The 23,061-nt window shown below is 41.8% G+C and overlaps 1 protein-coding gene across 14 annotated transcripts in view; it reads left to right on the forward strand.

Annotated features, from left to right (window-relative positions):
• The window catches only part of MBNL2 (muscleblind like splicing regulator 2), a 219,474-nt gene extending 204,809 nt beyond the window's left edge, over nt 1–14,665 (forward strand). For all 14 annotated transcript variants that reach the window (XM_074989394.1, XM_074989342.1, XM_074989367.1 and 11 more), the window contains one exon: nt 11,791–14,665. In XM_074989394.1, coding sequence (XP_074845495.1) covers nt 11,791–11,915 — 125 coding nt within the window. In that variant the 3' untranslated portion in view covers nt 11,916–14,665. The remainder of the gene's footprint in view (nt 1–11,790) is intronic.
• Nucleotides 14,666–23,061: the final 8,396 nt, after the last annotated feature.

The following is a 23,061-nucleotide window of genomic DNA, read 5'->3' on the forward strand; positions in this document are numbered from 1 at the left end:
AGATAAGTCACAGGTTTGATTTAATTTAAAAAAAATAAATGATGTCTGGAACATATCTACTCACTTTTTGGACTTCAGAGAGAATAATAAAATAAAGCATCCTGAGGCAGGAGAAGGGCAAGTGTAAAGGACAGAGCGCATGGGACAGGAGTATGAAAAACTTTGATGCCGATGCATTTTCTAAAACACATGGAAAGCTATAAATCCCCCTAGCTTGTGTGTCAGAGGTTAAATGTTTCATGTAACTTTCAAAAAACCTGATAAGCTTTCAGATAAGGGCAGTACTCTTGTAAGTGCCCATAAGACCTTTATAATGTATTACCTGTATGTGCATGACTGCTTTACTGCTCATGTGAAATGCATAGAAGTGTCAACAGAAGCTCCTTTTCTGAGCTCTGCAATATGCAGTGGGGGAGAGTCAAATGTATGTTAACACCAATTACATAGTCATAAAGCACAAGTTTAGTTTTAGAGATATACCTTAAATATCCAGATATATGCTGGGACACTAATACAGCGGGGCACAGACTATCCAATAAGTTCTTAGACTGCATTGGAGACAATTTTTTATTCCAAAAAGTTGAAAAAGCCACCAGGGGAGAAACTGTTCTGGATTTGATTTTGACAAATAAGGAGGACTTGGTCGAGAATTTGAATGTGGGAGGCTGCTTGGGTGAAAGTGATCATGAAATCATATAATTCACAATTCTAAGGACTGGTAGGAGGGAAAACAGCAAAATAGAGATGATGGATTTCAGGAAGGCAGATTTTGGTAAACTCAGAGAGCTGGTAGGTAAGATCCCATGGGAGGAAAAACTGAGGGGAAAAACAACTGAGGAGAGTTGCCAGTTTTTCAAAGAGACATTATTGAGGGCCCAAAAGCAAGCTATTCCCCTATGTAGGAAAGATAGTAAATATGGGCAAAGACCGCCTTGGCTTAACAAGGAGATCCTGCATGATCTCAAACTAAAAAAGGAATCCTATAAAAAATGGAAACTAGGACAAATTACAAAGAATGAACATAGGCAAATAACACAGGAATGCAGGAGTAAAATTAGAAAGGCTAAGGCACAAAATGAGCTCCAACTAGCTACAGGCATAAAGGGTAACAAGAAGGCCTTTTACAAATATATTAGAAACAAGAGGAAGACCAAGGACAGGTTAGGGCCATTGCTCAGTGAGGAGGGAGAAACAGTAACGGGGAACTTGGAAATGGCAGAGATGCTTAATGACTTCTTTGTTTCGGTCTTCACAGAGAAATCTGAAGGAATGCCTGACATAGTGAATGCTGGTGGAAAAGGGGTAGAGTTAGCTTTTGAAATAAAAAAAAAACAAGTTAAAAACCATTTGGAAAAATTAGATGTCTGGAAGTCACCCGGGCCTAATGAAATGCATCCTAGAATCCTCAAGGAGCTGATAGAAGAGGTAGCTGAGCCGTTAGCTCTCATTTTTGGAAAGTCATGGGTGACAGGAGAGATTCCAGAAGACTGGAAGAGGGCAAATATAGTGCCCATCTACAAAAAGGGGAACAAGAACAACCCAGGAAATTACAGGCTAGTCAGCTTAACTTCTGTGCCAGGAAAGGTAATGGAGCAGGTAATTAAGGAAGTCATCTGCAAGCACTTGGAAGGTAGTAAAGTGATAGGGAACAGCCAGCATGGTTTTGTAAAAAACAAATCATGTCAAACCAACCTGATAGCTTTTTTTGACACGATAACGAGACTCGTAGATAAGGGAGAAGCAGTGGATGTGGTATACCTAGACTTTAGTAAAGCATTTGGTACGGTCTCGCATAATATTCTTATCGACAAACTAGGCAAGTCCAACTTAAATCGCGCTGCAATAAGGTGGGTGCATAACTGGCTGGCTAATCGTACCCAGAGAGTAGTTGTTAATGGTGCTCAATCCCGCTGGAAAAGCATAACAAGTGGGGTTCCGCAGGGGTCTGTTTTGGGACCAGTTCTGTTCAATATCTTCATTAATGATTTGGATATTGGCATAGAAAGTACGCTTATTAAGTTTGCAGATGATACCAAGCTGGGAGGGGTTGCAACTACCTTGGAGGATAGGGTCATAATTCAGAATGATCTAGATAAATTGGAGAAATGGTCTGAAGTAAACAGGATGAAGTTTAATAAAGATAAATGTAAGGTGCTGCACTTAGGAAGGAATAATCTGTTTCACACATACAGAATGGGAAAAGACTGTCTAGGAAGGAGTACAGCAGAAAGGGATCTAGGGGTTCTAGTAGATCACAAGTTAAATATGAGTCAACAGTGTGATGCTGTTGCAAAAAAAGCAAACATGATTCTGGGATGCACTAGCAGGTGTGTTGTGAACAAGACACGAGAAATCATTGTACTACTCTACTCTGCGCTGGGTAGGCCTCAGCTGGAATATTGTGTCCAGTTCTGGGCACCGCAATTCAAGAAAGATGTGGAGAAATTAGAGAAGGTCCAGAGAAGAGCAACTAGAATGATAAAAGGTCTGGAGAACATGACTTATGAAGAAAGGCTGAAAGAATTGGGCTTGTTTAGCTTGGTAAAAAGAAGATTGAGGGGGGACATGATAGCAGTTTTCAGATATCTTAAAGGGTGTCATGAGGAGGAGGGAGAAAACTTGTTCTTCTTGGCCTCTGAGGAGAGAACGAGAGGCAATGGACTTAAGCTGCAGCAAGAGAGGTTTAGGTTGGACATTAGGAAAAAGTTCCTGTCAGGGTGGTCAAGTACTGGAATAAGTTGCCAAGAGAGGTTGTGGAATCTCCCTCACTGGAGATATTTAAGAACAGATTAGATAGATGTCCATCAGGGATGGTGTAGATAGTGGTCAGTCCTGCCGTCGGGGCAGGGGACTGGACTCGATGGCCTCTCGAGGCCCCTTCCGGTCCTAGTGTTCTATGATTCTATGAAATTTGGCTCAAAATACATTCACACCTGTGGAATGAAAGGCTTGAGAAATAATTTGTCTTTTTATTAGACTGTCTCAAATATATAGGAAAGACACGTTTTTTCTACACTGATGGATCCATTGATAGGCCTGTAACTGAACAAGAGTAAGTGTTCATCAGATTTATGCAGCATGGGAATCCTTGCTTTACACCAGTTTGGGTTGTTCAGTCACCTGATATCACACAGTTGTAAGGATTAGGGAGGCAGGCTCAAATTGAAGCTGGATGGCCAGAATTTGTAAAGTACAGTTTAGTCTTTCAGGCTGTTTCAGTTATGCACATTTCAAGTTTAGAGAGAATACTCTTTCTATTGTCATGAACTGTCTCAACTAAAACCATGAACTTGCTATTGCGGATCTCAAGAAAGGTTATTTGAGATTGAGAAGGTTGGAATTTGTTTTGAAAGACACTTTCAGATTTTACTGTTTCATCTCAAAATTTGCCAGCAAGTTCGAATGTTTATTAATTCTTTTGAGACAACCACATGATAATTTGGAGTGATCTACCATATATGCATCTGATGCAGTGGGTCTTTGCCCACAAAAGCTTATGCTCCAAAATATCTGTTAGTCTATAAGGTGCCACGGGATTTCTTATTGTTCTCAAAGATACAGACTAACACAGCTAGCTCTCTGATACTTGTTACCGTATATGCTGGTTGCTAGTTTGCAAGGGAACTGAAGACACTGATTAAAAAAAAATTCTCACCTGGTTGTCAGTCCTTTGAAATGCTGCAGAAACTGAGTCAGGATCAGTCGTGGCCCAAGTAATGTTCATTCTTTAAAAAAAAAAAAAAAAAAAAGATTGTGTATCGCATGTTGGACTTAAACACCTTTATGGTACCTTGGTGGATCCCTTGTTCCTGAGGCTTTGTAACAACTAGAAAGTGCTGTGCTAAAACTCATAACAATGAAAGATAATGTTGGCCTTTGTGACCTAGGAGTTATTCTGAGGGATAGAAGATCTGAAGGGATAAACCTTTCTGGGATTTAAGGCAAACCTTTAGAGGCAAACCTGCAGAGAAGTCCAGAATGCTTGAAATTGTCAGTGACTGATTGACAGTGACCTACTGATACAAACCATTTGGCTCTTTATGGCAAACCTACTAGACCACTTTACACCAGTATTGAACGAGAATAAACAAGGAGAGTGTCCTAAGTCAGTGGGTGCCTCTGAAAGAGGCCCTCTGAGGTTGGGGGAGGGGCAAAGGAGGCTGCTGCACCAGGGCCTGGTGTTTCAAAGGACCTGGAGGCTCCAGCTCCTGCTGCCAAAGTTGCAGTGGAAGCTGCCAGAGCCCTGGGCCCCTTTGGACTGCTGTGGCAGCACTGCTCTGCCCCTCTACGTGGCTCTGAGGTAGGGGGGCAGCACCGCCATGTGAGTGCTGCTAAGAGCCAACTGCCTTAGGCCCCACCCCTTCTACCCTTAGCTGCCTTCTTTCTGGGACACGGAGCCAGTCCCCCTCCCACCTTGCCCTGGGGACCATAGTAGCTGTCGGCCCTGCTGCTCTAAAAGTATGTGTAAATACCATTAAATCTACCCCAATCTGACATAACTGTTTGACCATTTTTAACCATTCGGCCTTCAGTCTGTCAGGGTATATTGCTCTTTTTGGAAATACTGTTCTCATTGTCTTGTATCACTGAAGCAGCAGAATGTGCTTTTTCTGCAATACATTCAGAGCAAACCCACATGCAAGTGGACAGGAAAGCACATTCCTATGCTAGTTGTAGATTTGAATGAGTTGGCCAGATGTAGATACTTTCTCCCATCAGGCTATCATCTAGGAAAGGAAACAAGAACAAAACACCTTACTGGAAATTGTCACAGTGAACACTTAATTGCAATATTAGGCAAAAGTTGGAGGAGTAGAAAAGTGCTATTCTGTGTGAGTAGACCTATATTATTTAGGAGTTAGAATTTGTACTTGAATTTGAAATAAGTAATTATTAGAGCTGTCAAACAATTAAACAAATTAATCACACATTAATTGTACTGTTAAATGTTAGCAGAATACCATTTATTTAAATATTTTGGATGTTTTGTGAATATTCTAATATACTGATTTCAGTTACAACACAATACCCAGTGTACAGTGCTTATTTTGTACTTATTACAAATATTTGCACCATAAGAAACAGCATTTTTCAGTTCACCTAATACAAGTACTGTAATGCAATCACGTTGTGTAACTACACTCAAACACAACTATAAGGCTGCTCTGTCTTACTTCTTGTTCCGCCAATCACTAAGGCAAACAAGTTTGTTTACATTTACGGGAGATAATGTAGCTCGCTTGTTATTTACAGTGTCATCTGAAAGTGAGAACAGGTGTTTGCATGACACTTTTGTAAGCCAGTGTTAAAAGATTATATATGTGCTAGATAGGCTAAACATTCATATGCTCCTTCAAGTATCAGCCGTTCCAGAAAATATGCGACCATTTTGATGACAGGTGTTGACTGATAGCAGTCCAAAAAAGTTTGAACCCATGTGTGTCTGTTTTCATCATCTGAGTCAGATGCCACCAGCAGAAGGTTCATTTTCTTTGTTGGTGGTTTGGGGTTTGTAGTTTCTGCAGTGTAGTTTTGCTCTTTTAAGACTTCTGTAAGCCTGTTACACACCTCATCCCTCTCAGATTATGGAAGGCTCTCCAGATTCTTAAACCTTGAGTTGAGTTCTGTAATTATCTTTATCTTTGGTGCCTTAACTTTGGATGCATCTACACTACAGCAACCTTTCAAAAGATGATCTTCCAGAAGATCTTCTTTTGAAAGAGCACGTTCACACACAAAAAAGGAGATCAGACGATCAATCCTCTCTTTTGATAGAGAGAGTCCACACAGCCCTCGCTTTTTCGAAAGAATGGGCCAGAGATGGAAAAATCTGGCACCGCAAGGACTGCTTTTTTGCAAAAAGGGCACGCAGAGCATCCACACATGCTTTTTTTCCTAAGGAAGCTTTTGAAAGAAGATGCTCTTCCTGACCCAGGAGTGGAAGAGGGCTTCCGAAAGAAGAGCTGCATTCTTTCAATTTCGGATCAAAAGAGCGCATTTTGTGTGTGGACGCTCCACTTGTTCTTCGAAAAAGGTCCTGATTTTCTGAAAGAACTTGCTTGTGTAGACTCAGCCTTTGTGTTTTGTCAGATCTGCGGTGAAAGAGTTTTTAAAGTGAACAAAACGTGCTGTGTCATGAGCCTAAACTGGTATAAGATGAAATATATGGCAGCATGTGGGTAAAGCCAAGTGGGAAGGAACACATTTCTCCCCTAAGGAGTTCAGTCAAATTTAATTACAGGCTTTTTTAATGAGTGCCATAAGCATGAAAGCCTGTCCTCTGGAATAATGGCTGAACCATGAAGGGACATATAAATGTTTAGCCTGTCTGGCATATAAACATATTTCAGCACTGTCTACAACAGTGCCATGCAAATGCCTGTTCTCATTTTGTGATAACGGTGGAAAGAAGAAGGGGGAGCATTGTCTCCTGCAAATATAACCAAACTTGTTTGAGTGATTAGCTGAGCCAAAAGTAGGACTGAGTGAAGTTGTAGGCTCTAAAGTTTGATATTGTTTTATTTTTGAATGCAGCTCTTATCTGAACATAATTGTACATTTCTAAGCTCAGTGTTCATGATAAGGAGATTGCACTAAAGTACACGTATGAGGTGAATTGAAAAATAATATTTCATTTTTATAGTGCAAATATTTGTGATTAAAATAATACTACAAAGTGCGCACTGTATGCTTAGTGTTCCATGTTGTAATTGAAATCAATATATTTGAAACTGTAAGAAAACATCAAAAATATTTAATGCATTTTAATTGGTATACTGTCGTTTAACAGCGTGATTAGTCATCAATGGGTTTTTCTAATAGCAATTACTTTTTGAGTTGTTTGAATTAACTGTGATTATGTGACAACTCTAATAATGATATAGTTTTGTTCTAATTCACAGTCTCAGACTGGAATTCAAAGTGACATTAAATATATGAGATCATGAAAGTCAGGAATACTGTAAAAACAAGACAGGAAGAATTAGAAACCCTAGAATAATAATCCAGAACAGGGCAAGGGTATTGAGAAATGGTGTTGGACAATCACAGCAAACTGTTGCCACAATATTTCATTTTCATTTACTTGAGGGAATCAGGCTGCAATTTTAAAATGTGAACAGCTATCTTGTATTTAACAACCTAATTTGCCATTTTAACTTTCCACAGTCAAGCTACCAAGTTTTTTTTCCAGAGCTTGCATGAATAACATCTTATTTCTTTCTTTGTACTTGCACTTACTGGCCATGTCTACACGTGCCCCAAACTTCGAAATGGCCATGCAAATGGCCATTTCGAAGTTTACTAATGAAGCGCTGAAATGCATATTCAGCGCTTCATTAGCATGCGGGCGGCAGCGGCGCTTCGAAATTGACGTGCCTTGCCGCCGCGCGGCGCGTCCAGACGGGGCTCCTTTTCGAAAGGGCCCCGCCTAGTTCGAAGTCCCCTTATTCTCATGAGCTCATGGGAATAAGGGGGCTTCGAAGTAGGTGGCGTCCTTTCGAAAAGGAGCCCCGTCTGGACGCGACGCGCGGCGGCAAGGCGCATCAATTTCGAAGTGCTGCTGCCTCCTGCATGCTAATGAAGCGCTGAATATGCATTTCAGCGCTTCATTAGTAAACTTCGAAATGGCCATTTGCATGGCCATTTCGAAGTTTGGGGCACGTGTAGACGTAGCCACTATATCAGAAAAACTAAGCAAATAAATATATTATACCGTTATATCAATGTATTTAGTATGTGTTCTTAGTAAAGCTTGTATTTTAATAATTTTGGACCTAATTCTGCAAACATTGATGAATGAAGTTACTGGGGCTATACACAGTAATAATCAGACAACACATGATTGTTTGCAAGACTGAGCCCTTAGCAGACAGTTGGAGACATAAGTGCAGGAATGGAGGGTGGGGGTTGGGGGTGCTGTAGCAACCCCAATTTATAGGCTGTGTCTACACTACAAAAATAACTTCAAAGTTGCTTACTTCAAAGTACAAGTTCAAAGTAAGCAACTTTGAAGTTAAGTGTCTACACACACCCTTCTTCAAAGTTAAATTTTGAAGTAGGGCAGTACTCCGTTCCTGGAAATGGAGTAAGGACTTCGAAGTTGGGCTCCCTACTTTGAAGTTAACTTCCAAGTAAGGGAAAATGTGTGTAGACTCTCTGCTGGCTACTTCGATGTACTGCCCAACTTCGAAGTTAACTTCAAAGTTAGTTCCTAGTGTAGACACACCCAGAGTGTTTTCTGTTATACAGACGGTTTATAATTTGGTTCAGTGGCTCTCAGCACTCTTGGGTAGAAGTACAGAAAGGTTGTGGCTCGTGATCCTAGGTCATATTCTCAGCACAAATCAACTGCATTTGAAATGTCCAAAGTGAAATATGTTGTGCACACCTGCTCCAAGTACCTTCACCCATTCCCCCCTGCTGACGCTTAAGTGTAGAAAGATGCCCTGTCAAAACCCATAAAGCAACCATCTTGTTCTCCTCCATGTGCCTCCTTAACATACACTTCTGCTGTGGTGCATACAGAAAACTGATAAGGCAGGTAGAAAATTGTGATTAATGCCACCAACTGACTACAAATTATTTAAAACATTAATCCACATGTGACAGGGTGGGACTCATCACTGCAGTGCCTCCTACTAGCTGTCTTGGGAATTAGCCCCGTGTCCTCTTTTGGTGTATCTTGCTCGCTATCACCTTTTCTCCTCAGCCCACATCACCCCAAGAACCGTCATCTCTCGTTCAGGACTCAGTGTCACATTCAGTCCTTTCCCCTTCCAGGGAAACTGCGGTCCCCTGCAGTGGTCCCTGAAAGGTGAGCACTTGCGTGGCCACTCAGGAGAGATTCAGATGCTGACCTGCTGATTAGCAGAGTGCCCACAAATAGATTTTTCTTTCTACTGGTAGTGCTCATTTGCACATGGGTGGAAAAGAGTAGAGGGAACATTGGTCCATTGTCCAGCCACTTCCTTCAATGGCACCACAGACAGTTGTCTAGCTACATCCTCAATAACAAGGAAGGGAAAGGGGAGACCCAGGTCTTCCCACTACCGTTGGCAGGGTCCAGCCTAAGGAACGTAGCTAAGGCCATGTGCTATGTCCCCTTTAACTTCTTCATATCTTTCCCCGGCCCCTTCCACACAGCACCCAAAATTTCCTTTCCCCTTAACTCTGAGCTTCAGCCTGCCAGTCTTAGCAGCTATCCAGGAGCTCTCTCTTGCTTCCCTGGTCCCTGCTGGCGCCTCTGTTCTGTTCAGGGTGCTGAGAGTCTTTCCTCCTGCTAGGAATCTGGTCTTCTCTCCTCAAGCTCCAATCAGCTACTGAACTCTGCTCTTCTCTGAAACAATTCTTACATGAGCCTGCTGTGCCCTGATTGGCTACTCCTTTCTAATCAAATGCCTCCTGCACAGCTGCCCTAAGTCAGCTTTTAACCATTTTTCTGCCACTGAGGGACAGCCACCTCATCACACCTTATTAAAAGATCCTGCTTGGAAAAAGACCGTAAGTTACTCTGTACAGGGCCAAGAACATTGGGGTCCCAACCTGGCTGGTTTCTGGGCACTACCACATTTCAGATATTCAATAAGCATCATATCTTTGTTCCATCATCCTCTCCTATGCTCTCCCCCACTCCTTTGTTTATTTCATCCACTTATTGTGTCTTGTCTTTTTCCATTTTTAAGTCCTTGGGGGCAATAGATGTTTGTTACGGGGTCCAGGAGTGGTTGAAGCCTCTAGGTCAGGGGTGGGCAATGAGAGGCCTGTGGACTAGATGGGGTTTGCCAGGGTTAGCACTTGTTGGGCTGCTGCTGGAACTTTATTTACCTGCATGTCTGCACGTATGGCCACCTGCAGCTTTCCCATTGGCTGTGGATAGCAGTGTCCCACTCCACACTGTATCCCACAGCTCTCATTGGCTGGGAACAGCAATCCACAGCCAACAGCAGCTGCAAGTGGCTGTATATGTAGATCTGCAGGTAAACAAAGCACTGGTGGCTTGCCAGGGCTTAACCCTGGTGATCCACCTCTGGTTTACTGCCCACCTCTGCTCTACATCCTACTAGAATATAAATCCTAATAAAGATGCATGGGTTTCTTCACAATCCAAGCTTGAAATAGATAATTTAGTAACATAAGTTGGAGCTGCTATTCCAGGCCTCTAAAACAGATGGCTTCAACAGAACAACCAAACTGTAGGGGCGTTGAAATAGCAATTCAGTATTTTGAGCATCCGATTCATCTCCAGACCTGAGCACTTGCAAAGCTCCTACCTGAAAAGTGGTACAACTTGCAGATATAACACAAAACTGATGTCAGTCCAGGAATATAGTGTATTAGCAACAGTCTTCTTTTTTTTTGGAGAAATGGAACAGCTAGGTTTTCATTGTCTCCACATGTGAGGTGAGGTGTCTGGGATACCCACAGGAAGTTGGTTGTGATAGCTAAACAATCTTGGTTGCATGCTATACCTACAATAGCAAACTGATAGAGAAATAGACATACAGCAGCCAATTATTCTAGTACCCCACATTCAGTGGCTGCAGCCATTGTTGATTTTCTTTTTCAACAAAAAAATGTTAAATTTTAATCATGTACTTGGCTGGGATAAAGGCCCATCCAGGCGTGGGTCACTGTTTCTTTTTGGTGGTCTGTATGTTGGAGGTAGTATAGTGCTGAGGTTATTTTCAAAGCATCTTGAGTTTTTTAGATAAATACCACCCTAAACAATGTCACAAGTCTACACGAAGTAAATAGGTCAGAGTACTGCTTCGTGCTCTGTTATAGGCTACCTGCAAATATGGCTTGGAAATGTGTTGAATGCTCGGCTGAACATGGAAAAGGGAAATTTCAGCACAAATTGTATGCTTTCAAACCTTCCACTTTTAGCTCTGGAGTGGAAGCCTGGTGATGGTGAAACATTGCAGCATGTCCCCCAGGTGGGGATTTCATACCTGGTATGAAAAGGCTTTATAGTTAGCCAGTTTGGGCAATGGAAATCTGGTTTGTACAGTGGAGTGGGGGGTTAAAGTATCTTATACAGCATATAAAATGAAACTGTTAACTTTTGCTGTATTGGAAATAAAATGATTGACCTGTCAAAAACAGGGTTCAGCACTCTTGTGCCCTAGCCCTCTGAATGCCACACTGTCAGGATGAACCGTTACAGGGGAAAAGGCATCTCAGTTCTCTGACTTGCCAAAGGAAGTTAGTAAGAATTAGAAATGTGTGACCATGTGCCTTGTCTTGTATTGAAGTCGCCAGCTCAGTCACTTTCCTGGTTTGGTTCCAGTCCTATGAAAGTCAGTGGAAAGCACCCTGTTGCCATCATTGATTTTAATGGGAGAAGGATTTGAGCCTTGGAATTATAATAAATAATGATTCCTGTCCAAAGAGGTCACGAGCCCCTCCTGCCCAGATGTAGAGTACCCTCAATTTCTATACATTTCAAGGAATAGTTAGGCCCAGCCATTGCAGGGGCTTTTCACTTGTCACTTTGACATTTTTCTTTCACACTTTTCTCCTATTAGAAAAACGAGGAAAATGTATCTGATATTTTCAAGCATGATATGCCCTTTATCTGACTTCATCCTCTTGAGAGTCTGTAAAGGAGAGGAAAAGGACAATTTGGTTAAATGCAAAAACCTAAACCCAATATAGGTCGATAGTGAAAATCTTGTATAATCTGTGTCTTAATTTTGAAGAGACCAAACCCTAAAATGAAGTGTAGTGGTTGCCTTTTAAAAGGATAAAATCAGCAGAAAGTCCAGTAATATTTTCATTTCTTTACAGATAATCCTGAAATAATCAGCAGAAGTGGAACGGAATGTCAAGAGGCTTCATTGAGAATGGCAAAACATTATTGTACATACTATCCTGTCTCTTCCTCTCTAGAATTGCCACAAACTGCATGCTAAGTAAAGATTTTGTTCTGATGGACAGATCAGAAATTCTAAAAGCTAGTGCTGCTGTATTACATATGATTATTAAATATGGTATGCTTAATATATTTCAACCTAAAATAGTTAACTACCTGATGCCAGCTGTGATGTTTCAAGACATAGAGGGTAACATTTTATTTTTAAAGATTTTATAAACACAGTTTACTTCATAGGAATATTTATTATCTCCATAACTATAACAAATACAAATGGTCCCATTAATTTAGTATCGTAAGAGTCAAAATTTTATGAATCTCTTAAAATTTAGCAATAATTGGTTTACATGCCTAAAATATATCCCAGTTGAAGGTTTGATTTTAACCTAATTGTTGTTGTTTTAACCGAGCAGAAGAATGAGAAGTTCTGTGTTTATTTCCCTAATCAGTTGACTCCAAGACAAAGAAAGGAAGTGAAACAAAACCCAGTACCCCTACCTATTGCTCTGTAAGTCTAGAATTTTACATGGTAAATCCAGTATAAAGCACAAATTCTTTAGATGCATGCAAACTGATATTTGTCTTGTGTACACAAGTTGCATTGAATCATGGGACAGCAGAAAAAATTAAAATTTGCACAGTATGAGCTTCATACCCCCAAACAACAAAGTCTTGAAAATATTATTTTACAAATATATTTATAATGTTTATAAAAGAGACTTTGCAGAAGTGCCTAAATTTTGCCACATCAGACTTGAAGGAAGTGAGGCTGATGCCAACAATCTAATCTATAATAAGTGACTAATCTTTTAAAAACTCAGTCAGGTTACCTGGAAGAGTCAAATTGTTGTTGAGGTAACTTCTATCAAGAACAACAACAACAGGATGAGGCAATTTGGAAGATATTCTAATTTAACTAAAATCGAGTTCAGTCACTGAAAACCTGATAAGTGGCTTTAATCAAGACTATTTACTAAATATGAAAATGTAGGGAGAGTTTCAGTTTAATAAATCATTACTGTTCTTGCATTTTTAAAAATCGGGTTAAAGGGTTGTAACCGGGTTACAGCATGAATGAAAAAATAGTACTTTTAAACTTTTTTCTTTAAAAACATATTTTATGTCACAGAAATATGAAGATATCTTTAATACAACTATATACATATTATATATATACATACATGCATATATATGGATGAAATAGATTTTAATGTTTACTTTTTTAAACACATTGTTGATTTACATAGTAATTATATATGTACAATTCAGATTTCATTTAGGTTTGGTTTAAGATTTGTTTCCAGCACTACTGTACCAAATATTTCACATTTTACAATTTGTACATTGCACACATCACATATATGTAGTTTTTAAATTATTGTTTAAAATTCAAAACAGCTGTTATAAGTGAATATTATGTATAATTGTTGGCAACATCAGTTTTCTATGTGGACATTGTTAGTGATTGTAGTATTTTAACTGAACCTTTTCAAATTGATTGTAAACTATTTTAAGCTTTGGCAGCACTGCCTTTTCTAAAAGGCACTAGAAGCACTAAAAGAATGATTATTTGTCTAGGAAATTCTTTTCCATTCTAAATTTTGTTTGTCAGATATCTAATTACTAACTATTTATATTAAAGCTGTAGATTCGATCACCCAAAAGAAGAAAACCACAGTCTGATTGTAAAATTAACATAGTGGTTGTAATGTTGCATTTGTTTTATTTTGTGGGGGAAAAATGTATCTTAACTTCTGTTACTTTAGCAGTTAAGGTATCACCATTATGTACTATTAAAATACTAATATTTGTAGACTTTCTCAGTCATTATAATTAGGTAGTTGACATTGCAACTTGCCTATTTCTGTCAAAAGTTGGTTTTTGTTTTTGTTTTTTTTTAATAATAATTAATTTAGACATGTTGGTAGCTTATTGTAGAAGACTTAGATGGTAAATTATCTACATTTAAATATTTTATGTAGAGGCCTCTTTAAAACATTGTTTTGTGCAAACTTTTATGTTTCACAATAGTTACTCTATAGGTTTTTTTAGACACACACACACACATATAGATATATATATAATTACGCAGTACTACTGTTTTGCCCATTCATGAGAAAGCTTCTCAGATACATCAGGTCTTGCAGCCAGACAAACCTACAAAACAAAAGAGAAAATGTATTTTTAATATGAGAGTCACTTTCCAACTTCGTAACTTGGATATTCCTAAAAACTGTACCAATACAGATCAACAAGGAGACCATAAGACAGATGTGCAAATAAATGTACAACAGATTCTTCATTTTATTTATTAACAATTTTTAAATCGATTACAAATTTGGGAAGATCTAAAACTATTTTTCTGTATAAATATTATTTGCCAAAACTTTTTATATATTTTAAAAAGAAACTATAATGACAATGAGTAAACCTTAAATACTTATGTAATTACACTAAATAAATAAACTCCCCGGAAAGAACCATGAGATGGGCCAACATTAAGATAGTAATTATTATAGCTGAGATGTGATTTCAAGTTACTTGAGATGTCTCAGTATTTATTTTCTATAAATGAAACAGCACTTCACCAAAATACCTTATCATTTGCCTCTGGCATACAAAATGTAATTGACTGCACTTATATTGAATATTTCATTAACATTTAAAGAAATCCCTTTTCCATACCTTCCACTGAAACCATCAGCAATCTGTTCAATATCATTATATTTTTGTTGTAACATTAAGATCATTCACCCAATGTGCAACCGCTAAAATAAAAAGAAGAAATTAAAACAATTGCAGCAGCAAAGCATCTTTCATTGTTGTGACATCATGTTGAGAAGAGCAACTGAAAAAAATAAATGAAAAAACCGGGGGGAAGATGGGCATTCACCTGCCAATCCAATAAGTGTGCTCGTAGGTCATCCAAGTCCACACACAAAAATCAAAGGATGGGCATGGTATTTTTAAAACCGTTTTTTGATTGTGGCAAGTAAGGGATGAAATGTCATAAAATGACCTGGGTCAGGGCAAACAAACATCACTTGCAGCGAGATGAATTCTCCTTTTTTTCTCCTTACCCCAAATCAGCAGCATCCACAGCTGCCATGCATATCATCTCTAGCAAAGAATTTGTATGGTGTAAGTATGCAGATCTACTAGCCTTGCCCCAATGCTGAGAATGTCTCTCTCTGCCGGACATAGGTTCCCAGCATCCTGCCCCCTACACATCAGATTTGCTGTACTGAGGTTTGGATCCACAAAAATACTTGAGCATCTAACTTCCAGGTGTAGGCACCTACGTCATATTTTTTGGCATCACTGTGTTCCCCAAAACACCATCTGGCTTGATTACTACATAAGCCTGTAGGTGCATGAATGCATTTGGAGCCTAAAGTTTTGCACTAGAAGGTGGTTAAGCACCTATGTTTCTCTCTCTCTGTACATGTTAGCTGTTGCCCCAGAGAATTTCACAAACTAAGGGAAGATATGCCTTCACCTGCCAAGTCAACAGGTGTGCTCAGAGACCATCCGGTTCTACAAACTAAGCAGCTGGGGCTAAGTGAATGCCCTGCTTTGTAACATTCAGCCCAGTGGTTTGGGTACTCACTGGGGTTGTGAGAGACCCTGGATCAAGTCTTTCTTCCATGATGAGAAGACAGGATTTAAATAGGGATCTACTGCTCTCATGTGGTTACTGTAACCATTCAGATACAGAGCTTCTTCTCATGGCCCAGTGGTTAGAGCAGTCACTGGAGAGGTGGTAGCTTCCTGGAGTTCCGCAGCCAACCTGCCTCTTCCCCCCAAGTGTCCCACCAGTCCCTGCTCTTTCCCCTCCCTCCCTAAGCTTGAATGCTGCCAGGGAGCTCTTAGTGGTACTCACAAAGCTCTGGGAGGGCAGGAGAGGCATTGCTCAGTGCTGGGTCCCAGCTTTTCCATGTTTCCAGCTCAGGAACACCCATGGGGATGACAGCCCATGTTAGGACACGAGGGAAGTCCAGGTTATAGAGGTCCAACTTGTAAAGAGAAATAAAACCCTGCAGGGTGAGGAGCATTTGTGCTGTCACTAGAGCCAGACTGTTGAGAGAGGAACCCCATTCACAGATGATTTTGGAAAAGCACCTGAAAATCCTGTCCAATGGCAGGTGTCTCAAGCTCGGTGCTTTGTCAAGGAAGAGTGTTTGTATGAGGCAAGGAAGGGAACCACAGTGGCCTGCTAAGGAAATAGTAAAGGGGACAGAGTGAAGATGATTTTGGAATGTGTACAGATTCCACCTCTCTTGCCCAGCATGGCCGGGACCTGACCGGTCCTGCACAAGAGAATTTACTGGACAAGGGAAGGTTCCCTGCCATGACCCCCAAGCCACCACCCTTCACCCCTCCTCCAGCCACTGGGTTGCTCCCTTACCTTCTGTTCTAGGGGTGCCAGGAGCAACTGGCTCAGGCCCATGCTGGGGATGCAGCTCCAGGCCTGTGTGGGTGCCCCCAACCCATCAGGGATGCTGAGCAAAGCTGGCTCTGGCTCTGGCTCTGACTCTGGCTTTGCAGGGTTGTGGGAGAAAGCCCGCTCCAGTCGCAGCTCCACAGGGGAAAGCTTGCTCTGGCTCCAGCTCCGACTCCGCAGAGCTGCTAGCAGACACCACCCCCAGCCTTGCGCGCCTGCCCTCCCACAGGAGTTGCTGGGGGGATGCAGGCTCTGCTTCGGCCCTTCCCCCAGGGCTGCCAGAAGACATGGGCTGCACCTTCATGCCTGACTCTGGTCCAGGAAAATCCCTCATCTGGCAGGAAGAGGGACGTTAGACCAGAGAATGTCGGATTTAGGCGTTTCAACCTGTAGTTAATTGAATTGTTGAAATGATTCCACTTCACCTGCTTCTGAGTGCACTCTCTCCTGCTAGGTTCCATCCTGCTGTAGGTATTTGGAAAGCTGACTGACTGCTGCCACAAAGGCTCAGGAAATGTTGCTGCTTTGATTTTAATTTTTAAAAGCCCTTTATTTTCCTGTCCGTTCAGAAGTGCTTCTCAGCCCCGACCCTTTCTGAGCCTCTTCCCTTGTGCCGAGCTTAACTCTGTAACTAAGTCCTGTGTTTTGACTAGTAAACCTACCTTACCTCAGATAATTATGGGCTTTCAAAAATGAAACAAAGCACGTTAAAAAGATGAGGATTAATAATTGTTAGGTGTTTCCACTAAGTCTCATCCAAGGCAGAAGGTAATACAAATGTTTTTATGACCAGTGTAGTGTGCAGAGGGTTGAATGAGTCTTCTACTGAAGATACTTCCTCGTTTAGACTCAATGGATTTTTGAAAATGCTTTGAATTGCTTCACTGACTCCATCTTTTTGGTATCAAGTCATTTGCATGCTATGCTCCTTTTCTTTCAACATCCTCTTTTCTGAGTTCTTGCTTTCCTTTTTCAAATGCCATGTGAAGATTACATTTTTGGATGTGACTTTTTTAACAGCTCAAGATTATTTTTATTGCTTGGGTTAGAGAATACATTCAGGACTGCTCATCAAAGTGATTGAAATTTCTGATCAATGGAATGGTGGGGCAGAAAGATTGGCATGGAATTCATAACAGTGTTACCTTTCAGTGGATTCTAACATTGATTTGAAACATAAAATGAAAATGTTTCCTACAGCAAAGAGAAATAAAAATGTTCTAAAATGTCAGTGGTGTGAAATTGAGAAAGGAAATAGTAAAAGCAAGAAAGGACTATCTGTGCAAGGGTGTGGTGTTGTGATGTCTCTACCAAAGCTGCTTGAAGAATTATGCTAGAGAACGCAGTGTTTTATAAAAATGAGCATAGGGAAGCTCTAATGACCTTTCACCTCTAAAGATGTAGGTTCAAATCCAAGCTTCATGTGGAAATAAATTGTATGAGCCTTTTCCTCGTCTTAGTCCATATCACAAACCAGTATAGTTTAGCCTGAACGATGATAGACAGTCACAGGATCAAAATAACACCAGGTCACCAGATACACTGGTGATGTAAGTGTGATATAGATAGGTCAGAATTCACATACATTCGAGGAATTAGGTGTGGGGGATGGTTGCTCAGTTTCATGCCTGGTCTGAACTTGAGTCAAGCCAAAGCTAGTTCTGTACCTGCATTAGCAATGCACTTGCTTACTTTCACAGAAGAGTGTGGTGTGGAACCAGGGATGTTTTCTCCTTTGTATGAAAACAGTTCCTTAGTTAAGGGCAAACGGACTTTCCCGCAAACAGCTGCAGCAGGGTCAGAGAGCCTGGAGTTACCAGCTAACAGTGCTATTCAGAACTAACAGGTACCATTTGTAAGCTTAAGGCAAATACAGAACTTTTTTCATGAAGAAATTGGTTTGAGTTGTAGCACTGTCAATGACAATTAACCAGAAATAAAGCCAAATATTATGATGACTTTTACAGTATTGTCCACCCCCAAACGTTCAAAAATTTAGTCAATAACCAAAAATCGTTAGATTAGTTGAAAAGCCTCAATTTAAAAAAAAAATCAGAACTTTTGGGTTGTATTTGTTTACTCTCTGGGTTTTGAATGTTTGGAATACATGGGTTACATTTTACAAGCTTTTCATCCCAAACATGAGAGCCCTGAAACTTACTCACAAAACTGAGCTCCTCTTGCATTCACAGGACACCAGCAGGTGGGGCTTTAGAAAAACACCATATATCATGATGCTTACGATAAAATGTGAGAGTTGGCAACCCTGAATAATTGTATAAGGTTTGTTTTCTTCGGGATATTATGGCAAAGATGCTTGCAGTGATGATAATAGAATATCATTTATTTCAATATTTAGGAATGATTTCTATGTTTTCAAATATATTGATTGAAGTTACAACACAAAACACAAAGTGTGCAGTATTCACTTACTATTTTTGATTACAGATATTTGCACTGTAAAAAACAAAAACACTCATTTTTCAGTTTACCTCATAAAAGTACTGTAGTGCAATCTCTTTATCATGAAAACTGAACTACAAATGTAGAGTTGCATACAAAAATAACTGTTCTCAAAAGTAAATGAGCATAAAACTTCAGAGCTTACAAGTTGACTCAGTCCTACTCCTTGTTCAGCCAGTTGCTCAGACAAACAAGTTTTTTTACAATTTGCAGGAGATAATTCAGCTTGCTTCTTGTTTACAATGTCACCTGAAAGTGAGAACAGGCATTCGCATGGCACTTTTGTAGCTGGCGTGGCAAGATATTTGTATGCCAGATACGCTAAAGAGTCACATGTCCCTTCATGATTCAACCACCATTCCAGAGGACAGGCATCCATTCGGATGATGGGTTCTGTGCAATAACATTCCAAAGCAGTACAGACCAATTCATGTTCATTTTCATCATCTGAGTTAGATACCACCAACAGAAGGATGATTTTCTTGTTCAGTGGTTTGGCTTAGTTAGTTTCTGCATCAGAGTGTTCCTCTGAAAGCATACTCGATGCCTCATCCCTCTCAGATTTTGGAAGTCATTTCAGATTCTTCACCTTTGGGTTGAGTGCTGAAGCTATTTTTAGTATCAGAGAGGTAGCCATGTTAGTCTGTAGCTTCGAGAACAACAAGTCCTGTGGCACCTTAAAGACTAACAGATATTTTGGAGCATAAGCTTTCGTGGGCAAAGACCTGCTTCATCAGATGCATGAGTGGGGGGTCTGTCTGATTCCCCCTGTCTGATCTGACTTGTTTTTTCCTCTTTTGATAAGTACTATTTATACTGGGCCAGACAGACCCCCACTCATGCATCTGATGAAGCGGGTCTTTGCCCATGAAACTTATGCTCCAAAATATCTGTTAGTCTATAAGGTGCCACAAGACTTCTTGTTGTTCTCGAAGTTATTTTTAGAACTCTCACGTTGGTACCTTCTTTGCATTTTTTCAGATCTGCAGTGAAAGAGTTCTTAAAACAACCACGTGCTGGGTCAGGGGTCAGCAATCAGCAGCTCCAGAGCCACATCTGACTTTTTAAGGAGTCATTTGAAGCTCCTGGGGCTGACTTCTCCATGGCTCTGGATGCTGTAATGCGATGAGCAGCGAATGCTGGTTTGCCTTGCAAGATGTGCACGCTGCAGGGGGTCAGGGACAGGCAGCCCCCTTCCTCCTCCTGGACTGCAGGGGTGTAGGAGAAGGGGCAAAGGGCAGCCCATGTGGGCCCCAGGCTCAAGCAGTGCAAAGGCTCTGAGCCCCAGCCGGGCTGGGAAACCAAGGGGGTGGGAATGGTGGGAAAAAACAACAGGGCTGCAGGGGAGAGGGGGAGTGACAAGAGCCACGTGCCAGCAGAGAGGGCCCGGGTCTGCAGCAGCTTCCCCCCCAGCTGGCCGTGTGTGTGAGAGAAAGAGAGAGAGAGAGACATTCCTCTTCTCCTAGTATGGCTGGCAGCTGGGCAGGGGCTGGGGAGCACACAGACCTGGAGTTGCAGCTGACAGGCAGTGGGGTGAGTGCAGCCCACCCCCACACCCCCGCCTCTCTCCCCTGGCCCAGGTGCTCTGGAGCTGCTGCTGTAGCAGGAATGTGGCTGCTTTCTCCACCCCTGCCTGACTCTCTGCTTTCCCTCTCCCGCCATAACCCTACCATTATCCCTCACTCCCTCACCATAGCTGAGTGAACTGGTGCATGGTGGGAGGAGGTGGTCAGGCTGTGGTCCCTTGGGGGAACATGGCTCGTGGGTGAGGGGAGACTCCAGCCAGAGCATGCAGTGTTAGTGGGCAGCCACGCAGCAGGGGCGAGAGAAGGGGATCAGTAGCATGGGAGGCAGCTCTGGCATGAGTGGGTGAGGCAGCTCTGAGTCTGGGAGTGCTCTGTGGGGATGGGATAGTTGTGCCTGGGGAGGTGGTGACGTGAGGGATGGACTGTGCAGGGAGGACTGTCTCATATTGCGGCTCTTGAGGTATTGATTTTGTAACCAAATTTGGATAAAAGGCTCTTCTCACTATCTTGGGTGCAGACCCCTGTGTTGGGTCAGCATCTGAGACTACTATAATATTAAATATATGGCAGAATACAGGTGAAAAAGAGCAGGGATGTGACAGTTCTCCCCCCAAGGAGTTCAGTTACAAATTTAATTAATAATTTTAATGAGCATCATCAGCATTGGCATGTCCTCTGGAATGGTGGCAGAAGCATGAAGGGCCATATGAATGTTTAATATATCTGGCAGTAAATGCCTTGCAAAGCCAGCTACAACAGAGCCATGTGAATGCCTGTTCTCACTTTCTGGTGAGAATTAATTTACCTTAGCAAATGGCAGAACAAGAAGTAGGACTTAGTGGCCTTGGAGGATCTAAAGTGTTACATTGTTTGGTTTTTGAGTGCAGTTATGCAACCAAAAACATCTACACTTGTAACTTACACTTTCACAATGAAAAGATTGCACTATAGTACTTGCATGAGGTATATTAAAAACTGTTTCTTTTGTTTCTCCTTTTTACAGTGTGTATTTTTGTAAATCAAAAATAAAGTGAACACTGCACTCTTTGTATTCCATATAGTAACTGAAATCAATATTGAAAATGTAGAAAAACATCCAAAAATATTTAATAAATTTCAGTGGTGGGGGGGGCTATTCAAACTATGACGAGGGGTAGTTGTATCCTTGACAGTTGAAAATGTTGCAATGAAGGTGTTTTACTTTACTTGTCATTATTGTTACTATTGCACGCATCACAAATCCTTCAAGAGCGCAGCCAGTTCTCATTCCTTCCTAACTATTTTAACAAGCTTCCTTCCAGGTCGTTGGGATGGGGCTATTGCTCTGAGAGTATGCTTTTGGGGCCAGTTTCAAACATGACCTACACTGCTAGTTCCAGCATCTATGCAGGCCAGTGAAAAACAACTGGTTCAGCACAGAGTAACCTGACTACTAAGTGAAGCGACCTGAGAACACGCACTACACACAACATGACTGTACAAGTTACACTAGCTGCGGCACTCCCTGGCTTAAAGGTGACAGTTTGGCTCAGTGTTTGGTGCTGTTTACGTAGTTTGTGGTTTGCTTCACTGGCTCTAAGCCCCCGCGCTATGCAAGTGGCGCTAGCATGCCTTCTGGCCAGGGTTGAATGATTTGCAGTAATCCAGTTGTGGGTGATAAATGCATAGCTTATTGTAGCTAAGGTGAAAGGGATGGGTGTAGTCTCTGGGCCAGCCAAAGATGGAAGCCTGCTTTTATCTGATCACCCACAAATTAGGAAGGAGCTGTTTTGCGGACCCCTGCAATTGCAGACCACAGAGTCAGATGGTGGGGAGACACCCTCACTCGGTACAGGGTGACATAAGGGTTCCGAGTATTGGAGAGGTAGCTGTGTTAGTCTGTAGCTTCGAGAACAACAAAAAGTCCTGTGGCACCTTATAGACTAACAGATATTTTGGAACATAAGCTTTCATGGGCAAAGACACACTTCATCAGATGTATCTTCCATGTGATGAAGCAGGTCTTCGCCCATGAAAGCTTATGCTCCAAAATATCTGTTAGTCTATAAGGTGCCACAAGATTTTTTGTTATAATGGTTCCTGCTAGCTCTTCCTGCTGCTTATCTCTTCCCTTCACCATCACCTCTGTGCTAACTAAGCTGAGTATGAGGCAGCTGTTTCTCATCCTGATCTATATTTTTCTCCATGGGGCCACACGTTTGCACTGAGGGTGGCCTCTGACGGCTAAACCTTAAGCCCACAGTGTCCAATACGCTGTCCATTCGCCGCGTGTGGTGAACTGGACAGCACGGTGTGGTGAAGTGGCACATTATAGCTGCACTGGCGGAGCACCCTCCACATGCACCCCCCCACGCACAGCCCACCTCGTGGTGGGACAAGCACGTGGCGGCTGCGGTGGAGGTGGCTTCTCCTGCGGCTCAGGGCGGTGGGGCTCAGCGCAGCTCAGGACAGTTTGTGCGGCTTGGAGCAGCCAGGCTCGGGGTGGTTCGGGGTGACGAGACGGCTTGGGGTGCGGTAGCTTGTGCAGCGCAGGTCAGGGCAGTGGCGTGGCTCAGGTAGCATGGCTCCAGTGAGTCACTGGCAGTTTGCACCTGGAGAGGGTGCCTGGCTGGGGGCCGGGTGTGTGGTGGGGGCATCTGGCTGTGGGGGGCAGCTGTGATTGCTAAATTTTGTTTTGGACACCCCTGCCTTAAGTGATAGCAGCTGATTCCTAAGTGAATTCTATCTCAAAACACCTGTTCACTAAACAAACC

The sequence above is a fragment of the Carettochelys insculpta genome, chromosome 1, assembly GCF_033958435.1.
Source record: "Carettochelys insculpta isolate YL-2023 chromosome 1, ASM3395843v1, whole genome shotgun sequence".
In the NCBI taxonomy this organism is placed as follows: Eukaryota; Metazoa; Chordata; order Testudines; family Carettochelyidae; genus Carettochelys; species Carettochelys insculpta.